This window comes from Panicum virgatum, chromosome 3K (assembly GCF_016808335.1).
Source record: "Panicum virgatum strain AP13 chromosome 3K, P.virgatum_v5, whole genome shotgun sequence".
Classification (NCBI taxonomy): Eukaryota; Viridiplantae; Streptophyta; class Magnoliopsida; order Poales; family Poaceae; genus Panicum; species Panicum virgatum.
In genome coordinates, this window is record NC_053138.1 from 10,192,678 (window position 1) to 10,220,032 (window position 27,355).

At 44.2% G+C, this 27,355-nt stretch overlaps 2 protein-coding genes across 12 annotated transcripts; both read left to right on the top strand.

The window, feature by feature from the left end:
- Positions 1–150: 150 nt before the first annotated feature.
- LOC120697467 (disease resistance protein Pik-2-like) lies at positions 151–26,557 on the top strand. 8 transcript variants are annotated; one of them, XM_039980716.1, is made up of 10 exons: positions 151–1,270; positions 1,843–3,901; positions 4,454–4,579; positions 5,798–5,908; positions 5,999–6,178; positions 6,697–6,825; positions 7,114–7,209; positions 7,477–7,659; positions 7,871–8,043; positions 8,156–8,771. In XM_039980716.1, exons 1-10 carry the CDS (start codon positions 435–437, stop codon positions 8,271–8,273), a joined length of 4,011 nt encoding a protein of 1,336 aa, XP_039836650.1. In that variant the 5' UTR covers positions 151–434; the 3' UTR covers positions 8,274–8,771. The 8 variants fall into 8 exon arrangements, with proteins under 8 accessions (XP_039836650.1, XP_039836649.1, XP_039836647.1 ...); XM_039980715.1 differs by lacking the exons at positions 4,454–4,579; positions 5,798–5,908; positions 5,999–6,178; ... (3 more) ...; positions 7,871–8,043; positions 8,156–8,771 and adding exons at positions 23,516–23,641; positions 23,942–24,052; positions 24,144–24,323; ... (3 more) ...; positions 25,926–26,098; positions 26,212–26,557 and having other exon boundaries at positions 167–1,270; XM_039980713.1 differs by lacking the exons at positions 5,999–6,178; positions 6,697–6,825; positions 7,114–7,209; ... (1 more) ...; positions 7,871–8,043; positions 8,156–8,771 and adding exons at positions 24,144–24,323; positions 24,785–24,910; positions 25,211–25,306; ... (1 more) ...; positions 25,926–26,098; positions 26,212–26,557 and having other exon boundaries at positions 168–1,270.
- Positions 12,305–15,096, top strand: LOC120697468 (putative disease resistance protein At1g50180). Of its 4 annotated transcripts, none has more exons than XM_039980718.1 (3): positions 12,306–13,276; positions 13,829–14,818; positions 14,901–15,048. In XM_039980718.1, the coding sequence occupies exons 1-3, from the start codon at positions 12,450–12,452 to the stop codon at positions 14,926–14,928; spliced, it is 1,845 nt and encodes a 614-aa protein (XP_039836652.1). In that variant the 5' UTR covers positions 12,306–12,449; the 3' UTR covers positions 14,929–15,048. The 4 variants fall into 4 exon arrangements, with proteins under 4 accessions (XP_039836651.1, XP_039836652.1, XP_039836653.1 ...); XM_039980719.1 differs by lacking the exon at positions 14,901–15,048 and having other exon boundaries at positions 12,307–13,276; positions 13,829–14,207; positions 14,288–14,473; XM_039980720.1 differs by lacking the exon at positions 14,901–15,048 and having other exon boundaries at positions 12,307–13,276; positions 13,829–14,207; positions 14,299–14,454.
- Positions 26,558–27,355: the final 798 nt, after the last annotated feature.

A 27,355-nucleotide genomic window follows, 5' to 3' on the forward strand; every position in this document is an offset into this window, starting at 1 on the left:
ATACGTAAGGCCGGCTGCAAAGAAATCATTACCTAATAATATAATATGTATTATTAAGGCTATTATTAAACGGGTGCCAAATGAACTTGTTTAACGTGTAAAGTGTTTGCAACTTAAATAATTTGTAGGCCCTCGCGTAAAAGTATTGTCCTTGGCTGTTGGCTCGTCGTCCTCATACAGTCATCCTCATCCACTGGCAGTCCACTCCGTGTTCGCAGAGACCGACCCCTTCCCCTCCCCTACCAGCTAGCTCTGGATCTGGACGGAGACCCAGGAGCACTTTCCCCACTGGCTCACTGTGGATCATCCTCCGGCTAAGAACTGGTGGCAGACTTAGGTTACCAAATACAGATAGATCATCCACACACTTACTACCAAGTACCAACAAGCTGCTGTGAGTGCAGGAGACACCTCCTGAACTTGCTGCTTGCAGCATGGAGCTGGTGACGGGTGCGATGGGGAGCCTGCTTCCCAAGCTGGGGGAGCTGCTCAAGGAGGAGTACGGCCTGCAGAAGGGCGTGAGGAAGAAGATCCAGTCCCTCTCCCGGGAGCTCGAGGCCGCGCACGCCGTCCTCCGCAAGATCGGCGACGTGCCACCGGAGGAGCTCGACGAGCTGGTCAGGCTCTGGGCGCGCGATGTCAGGGAGGCATCCTACGACATGGAGGACATCGTCGACACGTTCCTGGTGCGCGTCGATGACGGCACCGATTCTGCCGACGCACACAGGCTCAGGCGCCTCCGCAAGAAGGTGGGCGGCCTCTTCAAGAAGAGCAAGGCTCGCCGAAAGATCTCTTGCCTGATCCAGGACATCACCCAGAAGCTCGAGGAGGTGGCAGCAAGGCGTGGCAGGTACACGGCTGACAGCATCGTCGCTAAGCCTGCAGCTGCCACGACCATCGATCCTCGAATTCTTAATCTGTACAAACGGGCAACACAGCTTGTTGGCATGGAGGGGCCAAAGGATGAGCTCATAAGCATGCTGTCCCTAGGAGATGATGTTGATGTGCCCGATAAGAAGATGAAGATTGTTTCTGTCGTTGGATTCGGAGGATTGGGCAAGACCACCCTTGCCAAAGCTGTCTACGACCACATTAAACTGCATTTTGAGCGTGGCGCATTTGTTCCAGTGGGTCGAAACCCTGACGTGAAGAAAGTTCTTAGAGACATTCTAATTGATCTTGATAAGGGGAAGTATGCCAATTCAGATTTGATGGTGTTGGATGAAAAGCAGCTAATTGATGAACTTGAGGAGTTCGTCAAGGAAAAGAGGTACAAGTATTATCACGGGACCAATGCTTTTCATTGCTTACACAATTTTTGTAGCCGCATATTGTTTCTTTATTTTATTCTGTATTAAGCCAAGTCTGAAAGGGGCTAGCACGTTTGATCTGTAGACTAGAAATTACTGTATTAGCTATTAATTAGTTGATGAAACTGATATAAAATGGACGTTAATGAATTAAATTTTTATTTCAACAAGAAAATACAAGTGGTTGTGTAAAATACAAATCTACTTTCAAATACATATTATATATTGTCTGCCATTTCGTAGCATTTTTACTTAAAATAATAAAAGCTAATTATTACAATTGCTCATGCGGTGTCAAACGACACCTGCTATATTTTTTACGTTGCTAACAATTTTTTACCAAACATAAGGTGTTCATCTTTTTGTTCTTGCTAATTTTTCTTCCTTCGTACTTCTTGGTGATTAATATAGGAACTAAGAAGCATCATATCGTTTTCTGTGCCTGGCTTGTCGCCATGCCTGCTTTCATATGAGTTTTAATACTTCAAAAAAATTACCTTCTCATGGCTCTTTTGCTGTCATGTGAATATAGGTGCTTCATTGTTATTGATGACATATGGGACAAGGAATCATGGAATTTAATCAGATGTGCACTTCAAGATAGTAATTGTGGAAGTAGAGTAGTGGTGACTACTCGAATTTCTGAAGTGGCTGCACATGCAGACGAAGTTTACAAAATACAACCACTTTCTAGTGAGAACTCTGAAAAATTATTGTATGAAAGAATAGCTGATGGTAAAGGGAAGTGTTTTGATAGTCCATCTGTTGAGGCATGTGAAAGAATTTTAAAGAAATGTGGTGGTGTGCCATTAGCAATCATTACAATAGCCAGTTTGTTAGCCAGTAAACCATGGGAGGACTGGTCTGAGGTCTACAACTCTATTGGTTTTGGGCATGGAGGCAACGATGAGGTAGAAAATACTAGAAAGATATTGTTGTTTAGCTATTATGATCTGCCATCACATCTAAAGCCTTGCTTATTATACCTAAGCATATTTTCAGAAGATCAAGGGATAGAGATATATAGTTTGATATGGAAGTGGATAGCTGAAGGTTTCGTCCATGAGGAACAAGCAGCAGGCATCGGATTATATGAGCTCGGTGAGAGGTACTTCAATGAGTTGATAAACAGAAGCATGATCCAACCAGTGGAGATGTATGTTAAAGGGTATGTAGAGGGTTGCCGTCTTCACGATATGGTTTTTGATTTGGTCCGTTCATTATCGAGCCAAGAAAATTTTGTCACTGTATTGGACGGTGATGACGAGCGACTGAAACTTCCGGGAAGCATTGCTCGCAGGCTAGTCTTGCAGCGTATCAAAGAGCACAGCGGCGGTCAACTACTAGCTAATATCGCTGTGGATAAAGTCAGATCTTTTATTGCCAGTGAGTGCAATTTTAGCTCGTCAGCATCATGCCCACGCACTCCAGTTTTGCGTGTATTAGATATGCAAAATTGTTATACTGCAGAAAAGATACACGAAGGTATGCTGGAGCGTCTTGGGAGTTTACTTCACCTGAGGTACCTCCGTCTAGGAGCACCATCAACTTCAGTTAGTAATATCGAACTGCCTAGGGAAGTGAGATATCTCAAGTTTCTGCAGACACTGGATTTGTGGGAATTCGGCATAAATGAGCTGCCCGAGGAGGTGGGACTGCTGACACAACTGGTTTGCCTACGTCTTAATTTAGAAACAAGGGTTCCCGCTGGTTTGATCGGTAAATTGACCTTGTTGCAAGAGCTGGTATGGTTTCCTACTAATGTTGATGCTAATGTTGCTAGAACAATGCAGTTTGTGAAGGAGCTGGGCATGCTTAGGGAACTGGGGGTTCTCTGGACTCAGATTAATGTTACGAGCGAGAGCATGGAGAGAGCTTTGCTGGAGTCCCTAGGAAATCTGCACAATATTCGAATGATGCATATTAACGGCTCAACGCCACAAAATGGTAACAGCGCGACGAGTCATGAAGGATTCATCACCTGTCGTCATCTCCAATATCTGCATTTGAACTGCTTCGTGTTCTCTAGACTGCCTAAGTGGATAAAGTCATCGCTTGCTCCAAACCTCTCCTATCTGTATGTACGAGTGCAAGTTGTCAAAGGGCAGGACATAGAAACCCTTGCGAGGTTGCCAGAGCTCCGTAGCCTCACACTGAAATCGTGTGACGAAACCGAAATAGTTAATATAAAGATTCCCTGCACGTCTCAAGATGTTGGCTACTACTTTCGGAAGTTGAGAATCTTGAAAATACACGGTGCACCAATCTGGTTTGATCTGGGTGGCTGTGACTGCCACACTAGTGTAGTAGCACCTGCTACCATGCCAAGTCTTGAATCCCTTGAGTTTAAAGTCTGTGTGCGGCTCTTAAAAGATGCGGCCCTGCATAGTTTTGACAAGTTGCTTGGTTTCGAGAGCCTCGGAAGAACATCGCTCCAAGTAGTCACCGTGACAGTGAACTGTAAAGGTGCTCGTATTTTGGACGTGGATGATGTGGAGGATGCGTTGGAGCGCACGGCCGCCGTCCATCCCAAACGTCCCAATCTTCGAACAACATGGCAGGAAGAAGAAATGCTCTCACCCTACCAAGAGGTACGAACTGATCATCATGCATGCACATTGATTGACTGAGAAATTTTATGTTTTCAGAAGCTGATGGCTCTACTTAAGTAATTATTGCTTCTTTTATTGCTTCTCTCCTGCCTTGTGATGATCTCAAAAAATTTCCATCAGATTAATTTATTGGTAAACTGCAAAGGCTCCTAGCTTCAAGTTGAGTCAAGCTACCCTAAAATTGGAGAATTGACTCCGTTCCTTCTTCCCTTCTATTGTACTCCATCTATATGACAAATATGAAACTATTGTAAGGATTTTTTTTAGACAGCCTAGTAAAGAAGGCAAATGGCTTAGCTGCCCTCCATTAATTGCAGTTTGTTACTATAAGATCTCGATTAAGTTTTTCGGAACCTCCCAATAGAAAAAAGTGTGTGATAACTCCTCAAGGACCATAAAAATTTGAAGGAAAACAATCCCACTTTTGTTTACTTTTGATGAAACCAGCCATTGTAAACGCCCTTGTTCTTTTTTCATTGTTTATTTGTTGATTAATATGTTTATGTGCTAACTATATCAAACAAACGGTAGGCACGTATGGATGTCAGCAGAACCCCTGACTTCGTAATGAAGGCATGGAAGTCGGCGGACATCATTGACTCTGGACATATTCGAGCACTGCGTATTCTACAAGATCCAGAAGCATCTTCCACCAAAGTATGTTCACCAATTTTTGCATATAATTTTTGAGAATATATGAGGTGCAAACCAATCCTTTCATGCAAACCATGCAAACTTCAATCTGGGCCACCGGATCAACATCTATGTGATTAGGGCAGGCGGTTAAGTGTAAAATTACCTAATCCCCCATACCCCTTGGATGTTGATCCGGTGGCCCAGATTGAAGTTTGCACGGTTTGCACAAAGGGAGTGGTTTGTACCTAATATGTTCCCATAATTTTTTTGTATAAATATTTAGCATCCAACATCAACCTAAAACCTATGAGCTCATATTGTATTTAAGCCAGGGAAGGTCACGATATCAATCGATGTCTGCATGTATTTACTTCTTAAATGTCTAGTTTGTCTTTCTTCTTGAAATTGTCTTTTAATAAGATATACTCATATTTTGTGCTACACCATTAAAGAGATTATGATTAGATTCAGAGCAGTATCTTACTATTACTAATTGGAGGTTTTTTTTGAAGCCTCCACATAAAGCTACCTAGGATCCAAGATGGACACTCTAAAAAAATAGAGAAATTTTAAAATTTCTCACAAAAAATATAATAGTCATCTATTATCATTCCTAATAAATTACCTACCTCCACCATTATAAAAATAGACTATAATAATCCCCTAAACATGTATCTAAATTACACACCTATGCCATTATAAAGAAAATCTAAACTAACCCACCTATGCTATTATAAAAATAATGCAAATAACCCCCTAAATTTTCATATAGATTATCCAATTATATTATTATTAAAAGTAAAAATAACCTATAAATTCGAATCTAAATTATATAATTACAACAAAATATTAAAGTGCACCAATATAAAATTTAAATTACTATTTCTATCATTATTAATACATTATTTATATAAAAATACTACCCATGATATTTATCACCATATATTCATGTATGATGGAAGAGATAAGAATAATAGTTCACATAAAATATTTCAATTAAATAAATATCAAACACACATCGAGGTGTGATGCAAAATAAAATATATTGCAACTAGATAATGATAAATATGTATTTTAGAGTATGTGTTAGAATATTTTAATACGTGAAAGAGGGTGTGATATAGATAATTATAACTATTAATTTATTTTTATATTAATTCTAATTAGCCAGTGCGGGTTGATAGGCTAGTAGTATAAAATTATAATAAAACATAGTTTTATTTCTTTTCTCCTTCATAGGTTCTCCGTCTTCTGTATGCAATTAAGGGGAAATGCCTTTTGACACTCAGCTCCAATGCTATTCTTAAGCTGTGGAAATGGGGGCCCAGTGAAAAAAATTCTCGTGGCAAGGTTAGATGCATGGGAGAACTCAACTATTTTTAATTCAACACTTTAGTTCTTCTTAGTTGTTTTCTAAAAGCTATCATAACTTTTTGTTAGCCCGCCACATCTGTTCCACCTCTACTATGGCAACCCGAAGAAGGCATTCTAATGAAAAATGACACTACCGAAGCCAACCCAAGGGAAGCAGCTGGCTGCATTGCCCTATGCAAAAATGAGTGGCGTATAATTTCTTCATCAGGTGGTAAAGTCTCACTGTTCAATGCAAATAAATTCAAGGTATGTTTCTTCAACATCACCAATATGCGGTTACTTTCATGATTTAACTTCACAGACCATATATAACTACTTTCATAAAATATTTTTTATTTCATAATTGGGACATGACCATTCCTTGACTGCACTAAGTGTCTGATTGGTTGGATGGCAACTTTTTCCAAACCAAAATCTTGGTAAGTCAAGATATTGACTTACAAAATCAGGGCATGCCAAAGTTAAATCTTGGTAAGTCAAGATATTGACTTACAAAATCAGGGCATGCCAAAGTGTTGGCAAAAAATATTTAGGTGTTCATTCGGTTTAGTGTCAAAACATGGAAACCGAAATTTTCTCCTTTTGTAAGGTTTAAGGTTTATTAAGTTTCTAGTAACTTGCTTTTGTTTTGGTCACAAATATTAATGTGCCAACTTTTAGATATGAACCTATTGGTAGCCAAATTGTATTGGTTCACCCTGATTTTGGCATGGCAAAAATTTGCATCCGGCGAATCAAGCTCTAATTTTGTGAATCTCTCACAGGTCATTACCACTTTCATGGCACCTCCACCTTCCACAACTTTCCTTACAGTCCACCCACAAGACGATAACATCATTGCTATTGGAATGGAGGACTCTTCAATTCAAATCTATGATACCAACAATAATGAGGTGAGTCTTAAAGGTCAATCTCATCATCCCTGCTTTGCATGACCTCAATGAATTGGCTACCTATATTATGATTCTCACTAGAAGTTACGTGTACCCCCTTGTGAAATACTATGCTCTCATTTTAGACTATGTACCTCCTTTTCTCTTTTTACTTAATTACTAGTTAATGATGTGTGCTTTGCTATAGAACATCAAATACATTGTATTCTTGTGTTACACCCATATTTCTTAGGTTTATGTTTAACATCACCATGCTAAATATTGACATAGTACGACTGAATTGCATAGGTTCAAAGGGTGCTCATGGGCCATCAGAAAAAAGTAACTGGACTGACATTCTCGCAATCGAAGAATGTGCTTGTATCTTCAGGTGCTGATGCTCAGGTGTGAATTCTAATGTTACCAAGTATTATTTTGGGTTATTTATTAAAATGAAGGCTGAGTTGTAAGCTTTGTGCATATGAGCATAGCCTCAACCTCCATTTTTCATATCAGTACCATTTTAGGCCATCGTTCTATCCATTTTACAAAGAAAATTAAAGATAGAATTTTGATTGCAAGGACAACTATGTATTTTTATATGAAATTATACATGAGATTTAAAACTATACTAGTTTTTTTAATAATTTTTTAATATATGAAATTTCGCAGCTATGTATTTGGAGCACAGACAACTGGGAGAACAAGAAATCAAGATACATCCGACCTCCATCCAGTGGTTCAGCTTTAGTTGGTGATATAATGGTGCAGTTTCACTACAACCAGACACATCTTTTAGTAGTTCATGAGAGCCAGCTGGCGATCTACGACGGGAAGCTTGAATGCCTACACTCGGTTAGTTATTCATGACAATTTTTTGTAACACGTTTGCATTTATTGCTTATTATTAGCATATATGCAATCTTGCATTGACTGGTAACATACCGTATTACATTGTGCTAGAAGTGTTAGATATAAATATTTATGATGATCCTAATGTTAAAAAAATGCACATATTGCGATCATCACACTTATGCTTAGAAACCATTATTTGATAATAATGCAGTGGTCCCCAAGAGATGCACTCCCTTCTCCAATTTCAAGAGCAGTATACTCATCTGATGGCCTCATGGTCTATGCTGGATTTTGCGATGGAGCAATTGGAATATTCGAGGCGGAATCTCTTAGGTTACAATGCAGGATTGCACCTTCTGCCTACATACCTTCTTCAGTACCTAGGTATGTGTGTAGCCTCCAACAGCTTCTATTTGAGTATGGGGCAATCTTAATTCTAGTGACCAGCATCTTATATGTGTTACTGCTGCCCCTCTGGATGCATCTTCATATGCAGCGGTGATGAAACTGTTTATCCCATGGATGTTGCTGCGAATCCCTGGTATCCTAACCAGATCGCAGTAGGCATGAGCGATGGTGCCATTCATGTGCTGGAGCCATTATTGGAAGATTGATTAACTGATGCGGTGACCTGGTCAGCAGTGCCCACTCTGTTCAGCTGGCTGTGGCCGGTGGCTAGTGCTGATTTGTTGTGAAAGAAAAGAACTGGTGGCTGGCGCTGCCTTAGTGCGAGAGAAAAATATTGTTGGCTGGTTGGCTAACCAACCAGTGATCTGGTTGTGCTGGAAGCTGGATGGCAACATATATATGTTCTCAGGCTATGATTACGTACATATTTAGTTAATAATTAATTGGTTTGTTTGTTAGATATTCAGTCAAATAAGTGGATGCCACCACCGGCTAGTGCCATGTCTGCATGGCTGGCCGCGTGGCTCGATCCATGGTCATCAGGGGCTGCCGCCAACGATGATGACGCGGCAACCGCATGGGCTACACGACGATGGAGGCCGGAGGCCGGCTTATCATTAGTCAGACCTATATCTGTCTATGTTGCTTGCAAATTAAAGAAATCATGCATGTTGGCAAATAAACGTCTAGGAGGATTTGCTTGACTCCAGCTTCATTGCTGATTGATTGTGTACATGCATGTTGTAACACACGTACGGTCGGCCGCGCGCGAGATAGGAGCACGCGTCCAGGCGTGCCCACGCGCGTCGTGCCACGTACTGCCCCGGCGCGGCATGCGGCTTCGAGGGGTCCTCGGCCACGTCGCCGGCGCGGCTGACCGTGCAAAAATGCGAGCCCCCGGCCGGACTTGCAGAGGTACTTCACCGTGAGCCTCCGAGACGGCGGCTTCAACTTACTTAATTGGTCGTCTCCCGCCTCTCCGTTGATGAAATTAAGTGAGGACTGATGAGCAGGACGACCTCGATCTTCCGATCCTGCTCAACGTACGTGAGCCGCCACCCGTTTAATTTGCCGCGACGGATTCAACTTGGTCTGGGGTTTGGATTTTGGTTCTGGACTTCTGGTATGTATGCTAGACTTTTGCTTCTTTTTTTTCTTTTCCGAATGTGATGCTAGACTTTGCTGAGCAGGAGGGAGCGAGGGGGAGATCAATGTTGGGCTGGGGCGGTTTGGCATTTGGGCTTGGAGCGCTTGTTTCGTGGGCTGTTGGCTGTTGCGCGGTTTGGCATCTTTCCCTGCTGGCCTGCGCTACTGCTCAGCTCGTGTAGTCATGTACAGTACTACCCCTAAAAAAAAGCTCGTGTAATGTACTACAGTAGTATTTTGCGAGCGCGGTTAGACGTTGCTTCAGGCAATGTTCGCACCAACCGTTGAAGCGGAATTAATTTCTTTATACTCGAGAGAGCGCACGTATTATTAGGCTAGATGAATTTTACTAAAGTTTGTTCTCACTATTTCCGCGCGTGGACGCCTTTCCCACATACGTGCATACATGCAGGTGAATACAAAACTGATAATGTCACCCATATGCAAGGAAGTTTATACTAAAAATAAATTTTTTAATATTAAATAATTATTTTCAGCTACTGGGAATAAATATTTCAACAACACAAAGAAATGATTATTTTATGAGAGCAAAACTAAAACATGGCGAACAAATAATAATGTACTACAAACAAAATACTAAACATTGCGAATATTTGATTGTGCAGGTAAATAATAAAAAATACATATCACGAACAAATGAGTCATTCACATTGAACAATTTAGTTTGCAAAGTGAACAAATAATTTGGCACTGTGAACAAATTAATTACATACAAATAAATTTGTATGACAAAAAATGAATCTACAACGTAAATTTATTTTTATAAGCATATATACACATGCTAAACAAGTTAGCATATAAAGGAAAAAAATTGTTTCACACCAAACTTATGAGTCTACTGTACAAATAAATTGGTATACATTAAGCACGACTCACTCAAAAATGTGAACAAATAGTTTATTATTAAACATAGATTGTGTACATGAGAATAAATAAATAGATACTAAGGATTGGAGAAAGAAAGGGAAATAAAAATAGAAGGAAAGAAAAATTAAATAGAAAAGAATTATTTTGTTGCATTAGTTGTGACGGCAATGGTTGAAACATTATATAATTTTCTATTAAAGAATCTATAAAAAAAAGGAAAGGAAAGAAAATAGGAAAAAAGTGAGGAACGGAAAGAGAAAAAATGGAAAGAAAAGAGTCTGAAAGAGAAAAAAAGAAAAAAAAAGATGATCTATCTTTGCATGCATGCAGTCGGCGACGAGGAGCGGTACTTTCTGCAAAGGAACAGAGGAGGGTGGCGTTGATATGCATGGACACTGCAATATGATGTTGGGCTAATTCGTGGTGCGGCCCACCTAAAATTCCCTCAGGTGATGGATGAACTTCCTATCACGCGCGTGATATATATAGCTCTGACGATATTTTGCTCGTTTTCCCTGCATGTTCTACCGTGGTTGGCCCGTTGGCCCGGGGGGCCGCTAATTTACGGTCAACCGTACGGAACCCCTCCGTACGGTCAATTTTCCGACCATTCGGTTTTTTCCTATTTTAGTAAGTTTTTTGTCGTTTTCTGATTTCAAGAAATTTTTTCAAAGAAAAATTTTAGAGAAAAAATTTTTGGCGAGAGATATAAAAATTTTTCTAAGAAAAAAATTGGCGAGATAGAAAAAATTGACGAGAAAAAATTGAAAAAATATTTGCATCCAAACGAAAAAAAGTTTGGGGAAAAAACTTTTACAACCTAAACTAAAAAAACAAATAAAAAAAATTGACAAAAAAAAATTTTGCATCCAAAAAAATAAAAAAGAAAAAAAATGCTAACTGGGCGCCACCGCCGCTCCCAGTCGCAGCGCCGCCCCGCCGCTAGCACGCCACCGCACCTCCCCGCCGCCGCTCCGCCCTGCCGCCTCCCCGCCCTGCCGCCTCCCCGCCGCCGCTCCGCCCCGCCGCGCCTCCCCGCGCGCCGCTCCGCCCTGCTGCCTCTCCGCCCCGCCGCGCCGCCCCGCTGCCGCTCCGCCCCGCCGCGCCTCCCCGCTGCCGCTCCGCCCAGCTGCCGCTCCACCCCGCCGCGCCGCCCTGCTGCCGCTCCGCCCCGCCGCGCCTCCCCGCCGCCTCTCCGCCCTGCCACCTCCCCGCCGCCGCTCCGCCCTGCCGCCTCCCCGCCACCGGCCTGCCTCCGCCCACCACTAGCCTGCCTCCGCCCCGCCGCGCCATGGATCTGGCCTGTGGAAAAGGAAGGGAAAGGGAAGGGGGAGGCCGGAAGGAGGAGGGACAAGGATCCCTTGCGCCGGATCTGGGGAGGACGAAGGAAGAGGAAGAAAGGGGAAGGGAAAGGAGCCGGGAGCGCTTGAGAAAAAAAGAAGGGGAAGGAGGAGTGGTGGGGTCCACTATGTGGTGGAGTAGGTGGAGTCGACCGTAAGTTTCCCACTGTCCGATCACCCGTAGATTCATCATCGCGGTTGGCCCGCCTCTCACGTTGATTATGCTCGGTTTGAAATTTAGCTATTCCATTCAATTAATCACAAAGATGTGAAGAAAGGCAAAAGTTTCAGATTTTGCACTCATCTCTCTTATGCTTTTGAGCGCGTCAGCTCTCACGTGGGGAGCACTATAAGAGCATCTCGGCTTTATTAGTGAATTATGCCACCTCTTTAGTTGATGCGTTTCTTATCTGGTTGCAAAAGGCATATTTCACCTGAGGCAAATTATTTTGTTATTCCCGGCGGCCCGGGGAAGTTTCTAGGATGAGATTTTACACTTTTGTGGACAAACTTTTTAAACATATATAGCCTTTAGCATAATTAAAAATCAAAGTTTTTAATCTCCGGCTATAGTTATTTGAGAAAGATTTAGCTAATTTTTTCATGTACAATTTAGCTCTTACCTGCCGCTTTAGCCTATTTTTGGACAAAAATAGCTAAATGGCTTAGCCCGCTATTTAAAACATTGTTCAAAATATTAGATGGTCCCCGAACTATTAATTTGCATGTTTAAATATCTAAAACTGCTAATTATTTCACTGGAGTTCCAAATATTATATTATTGATTAGCATATGCGTTTGTGACAAGCTAATGATGCTGCCGATGCAAAATAGACATGTCCACTAGGACTAGGAGCTTACAGAGCGAACCCCACAGACCGAAAGCCAAGCGATCTGCAGGGACCGGAGAATAGGATACGGCGAGCACAGAGCAGCTGCTTCCAAATTCCAATTCCCAAGCTGCTGCGCTTAGGAGTAGCTCAGGAGCCATCCGCCGAACTTGCAAGCATGGAGCTGGTGACGGGGGCGATGGGGAGCCTGCTTCCCAAACTGGGCGAGCTGCTCAAGGAGGAGTACGGCCTGCAGAAGGGCGTCAGGAAGAAGATCCAGTCCCTCTCGCGGGAGCTCGAGGCCGTGCACGACGTCCTCCGCAAGATCGGCGACGTGCCACCGGAGCAGCTCGACGAGCTGGTCAGGCTCTGGGTGCGCGACGTCAGGGAGGCATCCTACGACATGGAGGACATCGTCGACACCTTCCTGGTGCGCGTCGATGAGCCTGCCGACCCACACATGCTCAGGCGCCTCCGGAAGAAGGTGAGCGGTCTGTTCAAGAGGAGCAAGGCTCGCCGAAATATTTCTTGCCTGATCCAGGAGATCTACGAGAAGCTTGACGAGGTGGCAGTGAGGCGTGGAAGGTTCACCGTCGACAGCATTGTCGCCAAGTCTGCAGCTGCGGCAACCATCGATCCTCGCATCATGAATCTATACAAAAGGGCAACGGAGCTTGTTGGCATCGAGGGGCCAAGGGATGAGCTCATAAGCTTGTTGTCCCTAGAGGATGATGTTGATTTGCGTGATAAGAAGATGAAGGTCGTCTCTGTCGTTGGATTTGGAGGACTAGGAAAGACCACTCTTGCCAAAGCTGTATATGACCACATTAAATCACCTTTCGAGCGTAGTGCTTTTGTTCCAGTGGGTCGGAACCCTGACGTGAAGAAAGTTCTTAGAGACATTCTCATTGATCTTGACAAGGGAAAGTATGCCAATTCAGATTTTATGGTGTTGGATGAAAAGCAGCTCATGGATGAACTTAAGGAGTTCGTCAAGGAAAAGAGGTACGACTTATACGAGTATAATCCCAAACCAATGCTTTTCATCGCTTAACATATATAGTGACTTTTATTTTTTTCTATTTCTAGTCGCATATTGAACCAGGCCAGTCCGAAAGGGCCTAGAACGTGCCCTCTCGAGTCTAGAAATTAATTAGTATGTTAAACATGGTTGATTTAAAATGGTCGTTAGTGAAGTAACTTTGAATTTTCAACAAGAAGATACAAATTGTTGTGTAAAATAAATACAAACATTTTTCCGATATAAATTGATATTGTTTGCCATTTTGTAGCATCTTTTGCTTAAAATAATAAAAGCTAATTATTAAAATTACTCATGCGGTGGCGAACCACAATATTTTCCTTATGCCCAAACATATATAAGGTGATTCATCTTTTTTCTTCTTGCTAATTTTTCTTCCTTCGTACTTCTCGGTGATTAATATAGGAAGTATCATCTCGTTTTCCGTGGCTGGCATGCGGCCATGCTCGCTTTCATATGAGTTTCTATACTTTGAATTACTTTCTCATGGCTCTTTTGCTGTCATGTGAATATAGGTGCTTCATTGTTATTGATGACATATGGGACAAGGAATCATGGAATTTAATCAGATGTGCTCTTCAAGACAGTAATTGTGGAAGTAGAGTAGTGGTGACCACTCGTATTTCTGAAGTGGCTGCACATGCAGATGAAGTTTACAAAATACAACCACTTTCTCGTGAGAACTCTGAAAAATTATTGTATGAAAGAATAGCTGATGGTAAAGGGGAGTGTTTTGATAGTCCATCCGTTGAGGCATGTGAAATTTTTTTGAAGAAATGTGGTGGTGTGCCATTAGCAATCATTACAATAGCCAGTTTGTTAGCCAGTAAACCATGGGAGGACTGGTCTGAGGTCTACAACTCTATTGGTTTTGGGCATGGAGACAATGATGAGGTAGAAAATACTAGGAAGATATTGTTGTTTAGCTATTATGATCTGCCATCACATCTCAAGCCTTGCTTATTATACCTAAGCATATTTTCAGAAGATCAAGTGATAGAGATATATAGTTTGATATGGAAGTGGATAGCTGAAGGTTTCGTCCATGAGGAACAAGCAGCAGGCATCGGATTATATGAGCTCGGTGAGAGGTACTTCAATGAGTTGATAAACAGAAGCATGATCCAACCAGTGGAGATGTATGATAAAGGGTATGTAGAGGGTTGCCGTCTTCATGATATGGTTTTTGATTTGGTCCGTTCATTATCGAGCCAAGAAAATTTCGTCACAGTATTGGACGGTGATGACAAGCGACTGAAACTTCTGGGAAGCATTGCTCGCAGGCTAGTCTTGCAGCGTATCAAAGAGCACAGCGGCGGTCAACTACTAGCTAATATCGCTGTGGATAAAGTCAGATCTTTTATTGCCAGTGAGTGCAATTTTAGCTCGTCAGCATCATGCCCACGCACTTCAGTTTTGCGTGTATTAGATATGCAAAATTGTCATACTGGAGAAAAGATACACGAAGGTATGCTGGAGAGTCTTGGGAGTTTACTTCACCTGAGGTACCTCCGTATAGAAGAATCATCAACTACAGTTAGTAATATCGAACTGCCTAGGGAAGTGAGATATCTCAAGTTTCTGCAGACACTGGATTTTTGGAAATTCGGCATAAATGAGCTGCCCGAGGAGGTGGGACTGCTAACACAACTGGTTTGCCTACGTGTGAGGAATGTGAGTACTCTACCCTGCCTGTGATGAGTGAATTGTCAACCGTGCGGTGTGATCGTGCGCTTGGTCTTTGGATTGCAGGTACACGGGCGTCGAGTGTCGACGGGGAGCTGCCGTGGAGGTGCTGTGGCCGATGGACCGTGCGGTGGACGGCGGTGAAGGGCAGCCGGGACAGGAGCTCGGACCGGGCGGCAGCTGTGGCGTCCACTCCTGGATCGAGGGCGCAAGCGGCGACGGAAGGAGGGTTTCTTGGTTTGCGCCACAAAACCAAGGAGGCGGACGGCGGTTGAAGACGCCAAGTCGTGGAGGCACGTGCGTCGGTGTCGGGACTGACAGAGGCGACGGGCGTCGACGGCGTCTAGAGCCTCGCTGCGGGCGAGGAGGTGACGGGCGTCGGGCGGCATCTAGGGCCGTCAGGAGGCCGAGGCAGGAACGGCATCTAGGGCCACGGCGTGGAGGCGGAAATCTTCCCGTGCGTGAGGTTTTTGTGGTTTTCTCAAAACCGGCCACCTACCCGGGTTTCGCGGACCCTCCAAAACCACGGACCGGATCTTCGTCGACGTGGCGGCATCGCAGCAAAGACTTCGAGTCGAAGAAAGAAGCTCCGCCGTCGATCGAAGCTGTACAGTAGGGTGCTGCTGACCCGACCGGTCTGACCGGTCTGGCCGCAGCAGCCGGGTATAAATACCCCCACCAGCCCGTGGCTAGGAGAGTCTCTTGAGTCTTTTATTTTCTCTTCGTTTTTCCTTCTCCCTGCCCCTGTTCTAGGTTAGGGCCAAGGACTCCAACGCAAAGAGAGTTTAGATTATAGCTATTCTCTTCAATCTAGTGGGTGGATGATGGACGGATGGCTCTAGTTATTGTATAGGTGAATTCCTCTGAGAATTAATGGATAAAATTTATTTGTGATTCACTTGTGTGTGCTGAGCATCTCGTCCTCCCCTTCTCTCTTGAGTTTTGGGTTCAATTCTCCTCTTTTGGTGTGTTTCTTGTTTGGAGGAGACCAACCCTTGAATTCGAGCTTTGATGGACTCTTTGTGATGATTCTAATCCTTCTAGCCAAGTGCTAAAACTACTGGAATCGAGAGTTCTCACGAATTGGAGATTTTGTGTTCTTGAGAAAACCCCAATCCTCTTTGATTTTTCCTCGATTTCTCTTGATCAGTGAATCTTTTGGGTGAGATCTTTTGGGGGTATGTTCACGGAGTAGTAACGAAGCTTTCCATAAAGTTTGATTGGATTTGGACTTCGTTTGCTCGAGATTTGACTTTTGGAGCTTTGTTGGCGGGCTGTCTGGGAGTGACCGGTCTGACCGGTCTGCAGTTTGAATTTCCCAGCCCGACCGGTCAGACCGGTCCAGTACACCGGTCAGACCGGTCTGTGTGTGATGTGCTGCGATTTGTGAAGTTTCTCTCGCCTTTGCTTTCGCGCTGCGATCTGGGTCTTCTGCTTCGAGATAGCTGGTCCATAGCTATTCTCGTTGACCTAGGTTGAAGGGCTTGCGGTGATTTTGAGACATAGGCCGACGATTCAGATTTCGGAAGAAATTTTGATTGGCTCCCATTCACCCCCCCCCCTCTGGTCGCCAGTTTCGGTCCCTCAATTGGTATCAGAATTTGGTTGAGGTTTTCAGTACCTTAACCGGTTCGAAAACCACTCGGCGACCATGGCGAGTCTTGGTAAGACCCCGGTGTTTTCCGGCGAGGACTATGCCTACTGGAAGGTTCGCATGAGAGCCTTCTTATAGAGCATGGGAGCCGAGGTCTGGGAAATTACCACGAACCAGATTTACGAAGTGCTGGCTGTTCGGACCACGCCTCTCCAGGTGACCCAGCACGAGGCTAACGCCAAGGCCATCAATGCCTTGTTCGCTGGCATTTCTCGTGCGGAGTTCTCACGCGTCCAGGGTTTTCAGGAAGCCCACAAGATTTGGACGTGCCTTGAGAACTACCACGAGGGTACATCTCAGGTGAAGACCAGACTGTTCGAGACTCACCGGCGTGAGTACGAGAACTTCACACAGGAGCCGGGTGAAAGCATTGACTTGATGTTCAATCGTTTTCAGTCGATTGTGAACAAAGTCAATGCGAACAGATCTGCTGGTGCCCTTGAGTACACAGAGCACGAGAAGGCCCTCAAGTTGCTTTACGCACTTGATTGCTCTGTGTGGGATCTCAAGGTGAACACGATCATTGAGTCTGCAGGCTATGAGACTCTGACCGTGAACAAGCTTTTCAGCAAGCTCAAGGCCACGGAGGAGGATAACCAGACACGAGCCAAGCTCAATGGTGCCCCTCCTTCCAAGAGCGTCGCTCTTGTGATTGGCCCAGGTGGATCGAGCTCTAACGCTAACTCTGCTCTTGGCTTTTCTCTTGCCTCTTTGCCTTCTGTTTCAGATGAGCAGCTGGAGACGCTGGGCGACGATGACTTGTGCCTCCTCATCAGCAAGTTCCAGTGTGTCTACCACAACAGGCAGAGGAAGAAGAACCCCGGGTGCTACAACTGCGGCGATCTGAACCATTTCATCGCCGATTGCCCCAAGAAGTCCGGCGGTGGCCAGAACAACTCCTTCGACTACTACCACCACCGCGACCGCGACGAGGGAGGCTCCAACAAGGAGCGTCGGCGCCACAAGCACCGCAGTCGTGACCGGGGAGGACACTTCGACAAGGAGTCGCTCAAGAAGCGCTTCCAGTACAAGGCCAAGAAGCGTGAGAAGGCCTTCCTGGCGCAGCTCAGCGACCTCGACAAGAGCTCCGACACCGACAGCTCTTCTTCACCGACCTCCGACGACGACGACAAGAAGAAGAAGAAGCGGGACAAGGAAGCCACCGGCTTCATCGGCCTTTGCTTGGCGGCCGATCGGCGCAAGAGCTTCTGCACCATGGCGGGCGAAGCCGATGGTGCTCGTGCGTCTTCAGGTGGACATGCTACACCGATGCACTCCGGCTCTTCTCCTGGATCCGAGAGCGATTCAGAGGTAAACTCCACGATCGACCTGCTTGATACAGAGGTTAGGGAGTTGTACGCCGCTCTCGACAACCAGAATAGGCTGCTTAAGGAAGCAGTTAGAGAGCGTAGAAAGCTTAGGGCTGAGCTGGCTTGTGCTAGGGAGAAATCTAGTGAGGATGAGTGCGCTGGCTGCATATCTCACATGAATGATCTTGTTGCTCTCCGTGCCAAGCATGATGAGAACATCGCGAACTTAGATGTTGCTAAGACTTCGCTTTCTGACGTGTCTCACGAGCTAGCCAAGACCAAGCATGAGTTTGAACTTGTCAAGGATGCTCCCATTGTTAGTGATGTGCTTGAATGCGATGAGTGTCCTAGTCTGATCTAGCTTCTTCGCAGTCCAAGTTTGCTACTGTTGTTTGTGAACTAGAGGAGCTTAGATCTAGGCCTGCTTTGCTTGGCGCTTGTAAGCTTTGTCCCACGCTTAGGTTGGAGCTAGAGGAGAAGAACGCTTTGATCAAGTCTTTTGGAAAGACTAAGGTCGTAGAGTCTAGCCCACCTATTGACTGCTCCGTTTGCCCTGGTTTGATTGCTGATTTAGATAGTCTTGCGGTAGAGAAAGCCAACTTAGAGAATGAGAATACCTATCTTAGGGCAATTCTGAGTTGGGTTTCTAGCAGTGAGCCGCAGTTGGGCATGATGATTAAGCAGTTCAAGCGTGGTGATGGGTTTGGGGTCGGTTACACATACACGAAGTCAGACTTTGACAGGTTGTATGGTAAGATTGGCAAGGCTGCTGCAAACACTGCTAGCACGAGCACGCAGCCTTCGCTTGTTGACCCCGCGGATGGTGTGCTTAAAAAACCACCGAAAGCACCTCCGTAGAAAGCAGGTTTGGGTTCCAAAGCCCAATGCACTGAGGAACCCCCTCAACACGCTCCCTGCTGCCACAGCCCAGGTTGCCCAGAAGAAGAGGGCTGCTCCTCCCCGTCCGCAGGCTAGGCCTCCACCTCCCAAGCGTGAGGTGAGGTACCACTGCGAGTTCTGTGACAGGGAAGGTCACCTGGAGGAGTTTTGCTTCAGGAGGAAGCGGGCTGTGAGCAGAGAGCAGGAGAGACGGAATGCGGACATGTACTCTGCTCGGGTGCATGGTCCTTTTCGGCGTGGTGATAGGCGAGATGCTAGGGCGCGCCGTGTAGGTGGAGGTCAGGGAGACGGTGGTGGTTACCGTGCTCCAGCGGGTGGTCGCTTTGCTGGTCGTGCTCCTGGTCGTTTTCAGTACGGCTATGTACCACGGGACCGAGGCTTTGGAGGAGGTTTCGATGCTCCACACTTTCCTCGCGGTGGTGATCATCAGCCTCGTAGTAGATGGGACAGGGGATACGCTTTACCTGACTTTGGTTACCCTTCTGTAGAGCAAATGGCTCATCACTGGTTTGCTTCTCACTTTGCTAACCCCAGTGTCGAGACGTTTGCTCCTCCTATGTCTCGATGGTGATGCAGGTTGGAGGCCTGGAGAACAAGTGCTCCATGGATCTTGGTCTTATGCAGGTTTGATCAAGACTTGATGGTTCTCCAAGGCTGATGGATAGCCCATGGTGGCTGTTGTATCCTATGTACATTTGAGTTTGTCTTTTGAGTTCTTTGTACTTTTTCTGCGTGTGACATGTTGTAGATTCTACATCTCTACTTATTTTGCTTGCTAGGTCTGTGCTTTGGTGGACTAGCCACTATGTATGCTAGTTTTTGTGATTTTTATTTTGTCTTGACTCTTGCTAGCTCAGGGTGTGTGCTTTGTCCAGTCCCCTCATGCTTGTGTAGTTTTTGCTCCTTAGTTCTGGTTGCTAGCTCAAGTATCTTCTTCATATAGTCTTGCTTCCTTGGTTCATGTTGTTGAGTGCCTTTAGATTATTCTAGGAATATCTTTTGTCTTGATATGTTCTAGAGTGTCTTTTGGTATACCCTTGCATGTGGCTTGACTAACACATAACCATTTGCTTGAGTTTTGCTCTGGATCTTTGGCGGTTGCTATCTTCTTGTGTCCTAGTTTCTCTTGTGCTAGGAATCACTTGTTGAGGGGGAGATCTACCTCAGGTGCTGATGATGGTCTGGAGTTACTGCGCCGGCAGCAGGCTCCGGCCCCTTCTGCTTCGACTACCTCAGCTCAGGAGGACGATCCAGTACCACTTCTTCCACATCGATCGTTCACCTCTACAAGAACCTGTTCAAGCAGAAGGTGGACCCGCTGAGGACGCAGGGGAGGTGACCTCGAGCTTGCTATGCTCTAGGTCCAGCGGGATCTTCATCAAGGTATGTGAGCGTTCGGCTTGTACGCTTTCTTCCTAGGATAGACTTGTGGTTTTCTAATTGTTACCTTTTCATGGTACTCAGTTGGATCCTCTCTGGTCTAATCCTGTGTGTCCTTGAGCCTATGTATTTGCTGAGTGCTTCATTTGCTTAGTTTTTGGCTTGTCTTTGTCTTTCTCTTAGTTTTAGCTTGGTTAGTTGCATTGTGCATATGCATTGTACATGTTTGCATTTTGCATTGTCTCACTTGCACTAGCATTCTTGTATACATTGCTATGATCTTCTAGTGCCTGCTAGTGTGAGTTGATAAACTTGATCATGTATAGCTTGCTCCACTGTGTATATGACATCATCTGAGTTAAGCTATTTTGATTTGAAAATCTGAAAACATGATCACCCTGTCTTGGCTACTAGCATGTTATGGCATGTTGATATGCTTTGCTATCTTATTCATGCTAGTGTGGTTTTTCGTTCAGCAATTCATACTTGAAATGATCTAAATCTGATAAAATTGCTTGAACCATTTTTGAAATGGATTGAAAAGATCCAGGTGGGATTGCTTGTCGCACTGATCGAGCTTTCGGGACGGCTCACTTTGCACTTGTGAGAACCCGGGCAAGGCTGTGCATGACTGAAATGAGTGCTTTAAGCTTCTGATTGTCTTTGACATAGGCTTTGCCTCGTTGCTAAGTAAAGCATGACAAACTTTCAACCCCTGGCATTAAGAATTGATTGCTATAAATTTAATTGAAAAATGGATGTTGGCAACTTGTTTTGACTGGTTTGGCTCACCTGTATGAGTAGGTGTAGCACTGCTTTTCATTCCCTACTTGTTAGTGCTAGATCATGGGTGATGCTTTTATTTCTCCTAAACCTGAACTTGCCTAGCTCTAGACTGATTTGATATACCCTGTTGAGCTAGATGCAGGTCTTGTTTTTGGATGCACACGTGCTTGTGACTAGATATTGCTCATATCATTGTATCCCTGAATGCTTTCACTTACACCTCCTGCATTGCATTCATGGCATAGCATCTGTTCTGGGGGAGTCTCAGCTTCAGGGGGAGCTTTAGGTTTTTTTTTAGGCTTGATGTGTGCATGTGCCAACAAGGGGGAGAATTTTGAGAGAAGTGATCGAACAAGGGGAGACTTGTTTGATTTTTGAAAAACTTGTTGGGCACAGTGCTTTGAGAGTGCATCATTTTGGGAGAGATGCACTTGTGAGAGGGAAAAGCTTTGCTTGGGGAGTTTCTGCTTTGGTTTTGGCTCCTAGTTTCCTCGTTTTCCCTCTGCTTCTTGCATGACTGCGTCGAGCGTTACCTCTGTCTTTGAGGAGTCATGTTTTGGCTTTTGATCGATTGCGTCGAGCCTTTGCCCTTGTCTTAGGGGATCGATCTTTGCTTGAGTAAGTGGCTGTTCTTGCCTTTCTGAGCTTTTCGTCACTTGCTTGAGTTCTTCTCTTTCGTGCTTCCTTGTTCTTCTCTGGTTTCACTTCTCTTGGTTTGTTTGTGGTGTGTTGACAATGCACTCATCAAGGGGGAGATTGAGGAATGTGAGTACTCTACCCTACCTGTGATGAGTGAATTGTCAACCGTGCGGTGTGATCGTGCGCTTGGTCTTTGGATTGCAGGTACACGGCCGTCGAGTGTCGACGGGGAGCTGCCGTGGAGGTGCTGTGGCCGATGGACCGTGCGGTGGACGGCGGTGAAGGGCAGCCGGGACAGGAGCTCGGACAGGCGGGCGAGGAGGTGACGGGCGTCGGGCGGCATCTAGGGCCGTCAGGAGGCCGAGGCGGGAACGGCGTCTAGGGCCACGGCGTGGAGGCGGGAATCTTCCCGCGCGTGAGGTTTTGGCGGTTTTCTCAAAACCGGCCACCTACCCGGGTTTCGCGGACCCTCTAAAACCGCGGACCGGATCTTCGTTGACGTGGCGGCATCGCAGCAAAGACTTCGAGTCGAAGAAAGAAGCTCCGCCGTCGATCGAAGCTGTGCAGCAGGGTGCTGCTGACCCGACCGGTCTGACCGGTCTGGCCGCAGCAGCCGGGTATAAATACCCCCACCAGCCCATGGCTGGGAGAGTCTCTTGAGTCTTTTGTTTTCTCTTCGTTTTTCCTTCTCCCTGCCCCTATTCTAGGTTAGGGCCAAGGACTCCAACGCAAAGAGAGTTTAGATTATAGCTATTCTCTTCAACCTAGTGGGTGGATGATGGGCGGATGACTCTAGCTGTTGTATAGGTGAATTCCTCTGAGAATTAATGGATAAAATTTGTTTGTGATTCACTTGTGTGTGCTGAGCATCTCGTCCTCCCCTTCTCTCTTGCGTTTTGGGTTCAATTCTCCTCTTTTGGTGCGTTTCTTGTTTGGAGGAGACCAACCCTTGAATTCGTGGTTTGATGAACTCTTTGTGATGATTCTAATCCTTCTAGCCAAGTGCTAAACCTACTGGAATCGAGAGTTCTCACGAATTGGAGATTTTGTGTTCTTGAGAAAACCCCAATCCTCTTTGATCTTTCCTCGATTTCTCTTGATCCGTGAATCTTTTGGGTGAGATCTTTTGGGGGTATGTTTACGGAGTAGTAACGAAGCTTTCCATAAAGTTTGATTGGATTTGGACTTCGTTTGCTCGAGATTTGATATTTGGAGCTTTGTTGGCGGGCTGTCTGGGAGTGACCGGTCTGTGCAACCGGTCTGACCGGTCTGCAGTTTGAATTTCCCAGCCCGACCGGTTAGACCGGTCCAGTACACCGGTCAGACCGGTCTGTGTGTGCTGTGCTGCGATTTGTGAAGTTTCTCTCGCCTTTGCTTCCGTGCTGCGATCTGGGTCTTCTGCTTCGAGAGAGCTGGTCCATAGCTATTCTCGCTGACCTAGGTTGGAACCCAAACTGGTTTTGGGTCACCCTCGTCACTCTTCTTAGGCGGTGCTCGATAACCCTCTCCCAGAGCTTTATCGTATGGCTCATCAGTTTAATCCCACGGTAGTTAGTACAACTTTAAACATCTCCCTTATTTTTGAAGCTTCGGCACTTCCAAATAGAAAAAAGTGTGATAACTCCTCAAGGACCGTAAAAAATTGAAGGAAAATATCCCCATTTTTGTTTACAATTGATGAAACCAGCCATTGTGAACGCCCTTGTTCTATTTGGATAGTGTGTACTGCAGTTCTATAGCAGAAAACTCATGACACATGAGTGGCCAGCTACGCTTCCACGATTTTTTTTCTTTGTTTATTTGCTGCTTAATATGCTTATGTGCTAACTATATCGAACAAACGGTAGGCATGTATGGATGTCAGCAAAACCCCTGACTTCGTAATGAAGACATGGAAGTCAGCGGACATTGTTGACACCGGACATATTCGAGCACTGCATATTCCACCAGATCCAGAAGCATCTCCCACCAAAGTATGTTCACCAATTTTTTACATCTATTTTTTTTGGTATTAGTATGCCCTTGTTAAGTTACAAATATTTAGCATCCAACAACATATGAGCACATATTCTATTTAAGCCAGGGAAGGTCACAATACCAATTGATGTCTGCACGTACTTCACAAATGTCTAATTTGTCTTTCTTGTTGATATTGTCTTTTGATGTGATACTCATTTTTGTGCTACAACATTAAAGAGATTATGGTCAGATTCAGAGTAGTATACTTTGAAATTCTGATAAAGTATTGTTTTTATTTCTTTTCTCCTTCATAGGTTCTCCGTCTTCTGTATGCAAATAAGGGGAGACACCTTTTGACTCTCAGCTCCAATGCTATTCTTAAGCTGTGGAAATGGGGGCCCAGTGAAAAAAATCCTCGTGGCAGGGTTAGATGCATGGGAGATCTGAGTTATTTTTATTTTGACACTGTAGTTCTTTTTAGTTGTTTTCTAAAAGCTATCACAAACTTTTTGTTAGCCCACCACATCTGTTCCACCTCTACTGTGGCAACCGGAAGAAGGCATTCTAATGAAAAATGACACTACCAAAGCCAACCTAGGTGAAGCAGCTGGCTGCATTGCCCTACATAAAAAGGAGCGGTATATAATTTCTTCATCAGGTGGCAAAGTCTCACTGTTCGACACAAATACATTCAAGGTACGTCAACATCACCAATAAGCGGTTACTTTCATGATTTAACTTCGCAGACTATATATGACTACTTTCATAAAATTTAATTTTTATTTCATAATTGGGACATTACCTTTCCTTGAGTGCACTAAGAGTCTGATTGGTTGGATGGTAATTTCTTCCAAACCAAAATCTTGGTAAGTCAAGATATTGGCTTACAAAATCAGGGCATGCCAAAGTGTTGGCAAAAAAATTTAGGTGTTCATTTGGTTTAGTGCCAAAACATGGAAACCGATATTATATCCTTTTGTAAGGTTTAAGGTTTATTAAGTTCTAGTAACTTGCTATTGTTTTGGTCACAAATATTAAAGTGCCAACTTTTAGATATGAACCTATTGCTAGCGAAATTTTATTGGCACACCCTCATTTTGGCTTGGCAAAAATTGGCATCCGATGAATCAAGCTCTAATTTTGTGAATCTCTCAAAGGTCATTACTACTTTCATGGCACCTCCACGATCCACAACTTTCATCACAGTCCACCCACAAAACAAAAACATCATTGCTATTGGAATGGAGGACTCTTCAATTCAAATCTATGATATCAAAAGTAAGGTGAGTGTTAACGGTCAATCTCTTCATCCCTTGCTTTGCATGACCTCAATGAATTGGCTACCTGTATTATGATTCTCACTAGAAGTTACTTGTACCCCCCCCCCCCCCCCCTCGTGAAATACTATGCTCTCATTTTAGACTATGTACCTCCTTTTCTCTTTTTACTTAGTTACTAGTTAAAGATGTGTTCTTTTCTATAGAACATCAAATGCACTATATTCTTGCGTCACACCATATTCCTTAGGTTTATATTTAACATCAACATGCCAAATATTGACATAATATGACTGAATTGCACAGGTTCGAAAGGTGCTCACGGGCCATCAGAAAAAGATAACTGGGTTGACATTTTTGCAGTCGATGAATGTGCTTGTATCTTCTGGTGCTGATGCTCAGGTGCGAATTCTAATGTTACCAAATATTATTTTGGGGTTGTTTATTAAAATGGAGGTTGAGTTAAATGTAAGCTTTGTGCATGTGAGCATAACTATTTCACATTAGTACCGTTTCAGTCAATCCTTTATCCATTTTCCAAAGAAAACTAAAGATAGAATCTTGATTGCACAGACAATTATGTACATTATACTTGTTTCAAATTTTTTTTTAATATATGAAATTTCGCAGTTATGTGTTTGGAGCACTGGCAATTGGGAGAAGAAGAAATCGAGATACATCCGACCTCCATCTAATGGTTCTGCTTTAGTTGGTGATACAATGGTGCAGTTTCATTATAACCAAACACATCTTTTAGTAGTTCATGAGAGCCAGTTGACGATCTACGATGGGAATCTTGAATGCCTACACTTGGTTAGTTATTTATTCATGAAAATTTTGTTACATGTTTGCATTTATTACTTATTATTAGCATACATGCAATCTTGCATTGACTCTTAACGTACCATCTTACATCGTGCTAGAAGTGTTAGAAATAAATACTTATGATCATTCTATTCCTAAAAATGTGCATATTGAGATCATTGCAATGATGCTAAGTCACCATTACTTCATAATGCAGTGGTCCCCAAAAGAAACACTCTCTTCTGCAATTTCAAGCGCAGTATACTCATCTGATGGTCTCATGGTCTACGCTGGATTCCGTGATGGAGCAATTGGAATATTCGAAGCAGAATCTCTTAGGTTACGATGCAGGATTGCACCTTCTGCCTACGTAACTTCTTCAGTACCTAGGTATGTGTAGTCTCCAATAGCTTCTGTTTGAGTCTGGAGAAATCTTATTTCTGGTGACCAACATCTAATATCTTATATGTTACCGCTGCCCTCTGGTTGCATCTTATATCCAGCGGTGGTGGAATCGTGTATCCCATGGATGTTGCTGCGAATCCCTGGTATCCTAACCTGATCACAGTCGGCATGAGCGATGGTGCCGTTCATGTGCTGGAGCCATTGGAAGACTGATCAGCTGACGAGGTGACCTGCTGGTCAGCGGTGCCAAATAAATATGATTGTAGGTTGGATGGCAATATGTGTTCGGCCTACTATTCAGCTTGTTTGTTAGATATTCAGTCAAATAAGATTTATAGATTTTATGCACCAGTTACGTGTACACCAACGCTGGGTTTTCTTGAGACCTGTGCTCAACCACACACCACAATAATGGATTTATTACATATTCCTCGCGGATGTGTCTGTCTGCTTCGTATATTTGCATTATACTCCCTCCATACCTGAATTAGTTATCGTTTAAGACAGAATTGTGGTTACCAAGAGTAATTAATTATGGGGTATTTTACCATATCTGCCCATATTAAATAGTACTGCAGGTGCATTACTTACGAGAAAATTCCCCAGCTGACCTGGCTAGCACAACAAGGCGCGAGTGTTGATTTGCTTAGTTCGAAACCTGGCTCCGCTGCGACGCGTGCTGTTTTTTTTTTTTTTTTTTTTGCATGGCACTTTTAGCCGCTGCGTCGCGCACGCAGGATTGCGTTTCCTTGGCCTCCTCACTTTCCTCGTATTCTCTTTCCATCTACCTCATGCAATGGCTGAACCAAGAGTTGTGGGCTTTGATCTCAACGTTAGATTAGAAGAAGATGAGAACGGCAATCTTGCCTTTGATCTGAACGACGCAATATTGGACAACGGCAATGGCAATGGTAATTTGTTTCCTTCTTCCCATTTTGTTCTTTTCTTTTTTGATATTCAAAGCAACAACGTGTAGTTTTGTTTCTTATTTTCTTTCTTCTTTTTTGGACACGGTTTGATTTGAACTTGCCACTAGACGAGATTGATGCCGTTGATTTCGATTATGTGCAAAACCTACCCGGTAAGTTTTATGAATGTGTTTGTTTTTTTCCTATAGCTAGAACATGCCGTGGCTAATTATTACGATGAATGTGCTTGTTTTTTTTCTTTTGCTAGAACAAGATGTTGCGGCTCCCATTCAAGTAAACCATCCAAAGCATGACATGCCTGAAGAAGTTAGAA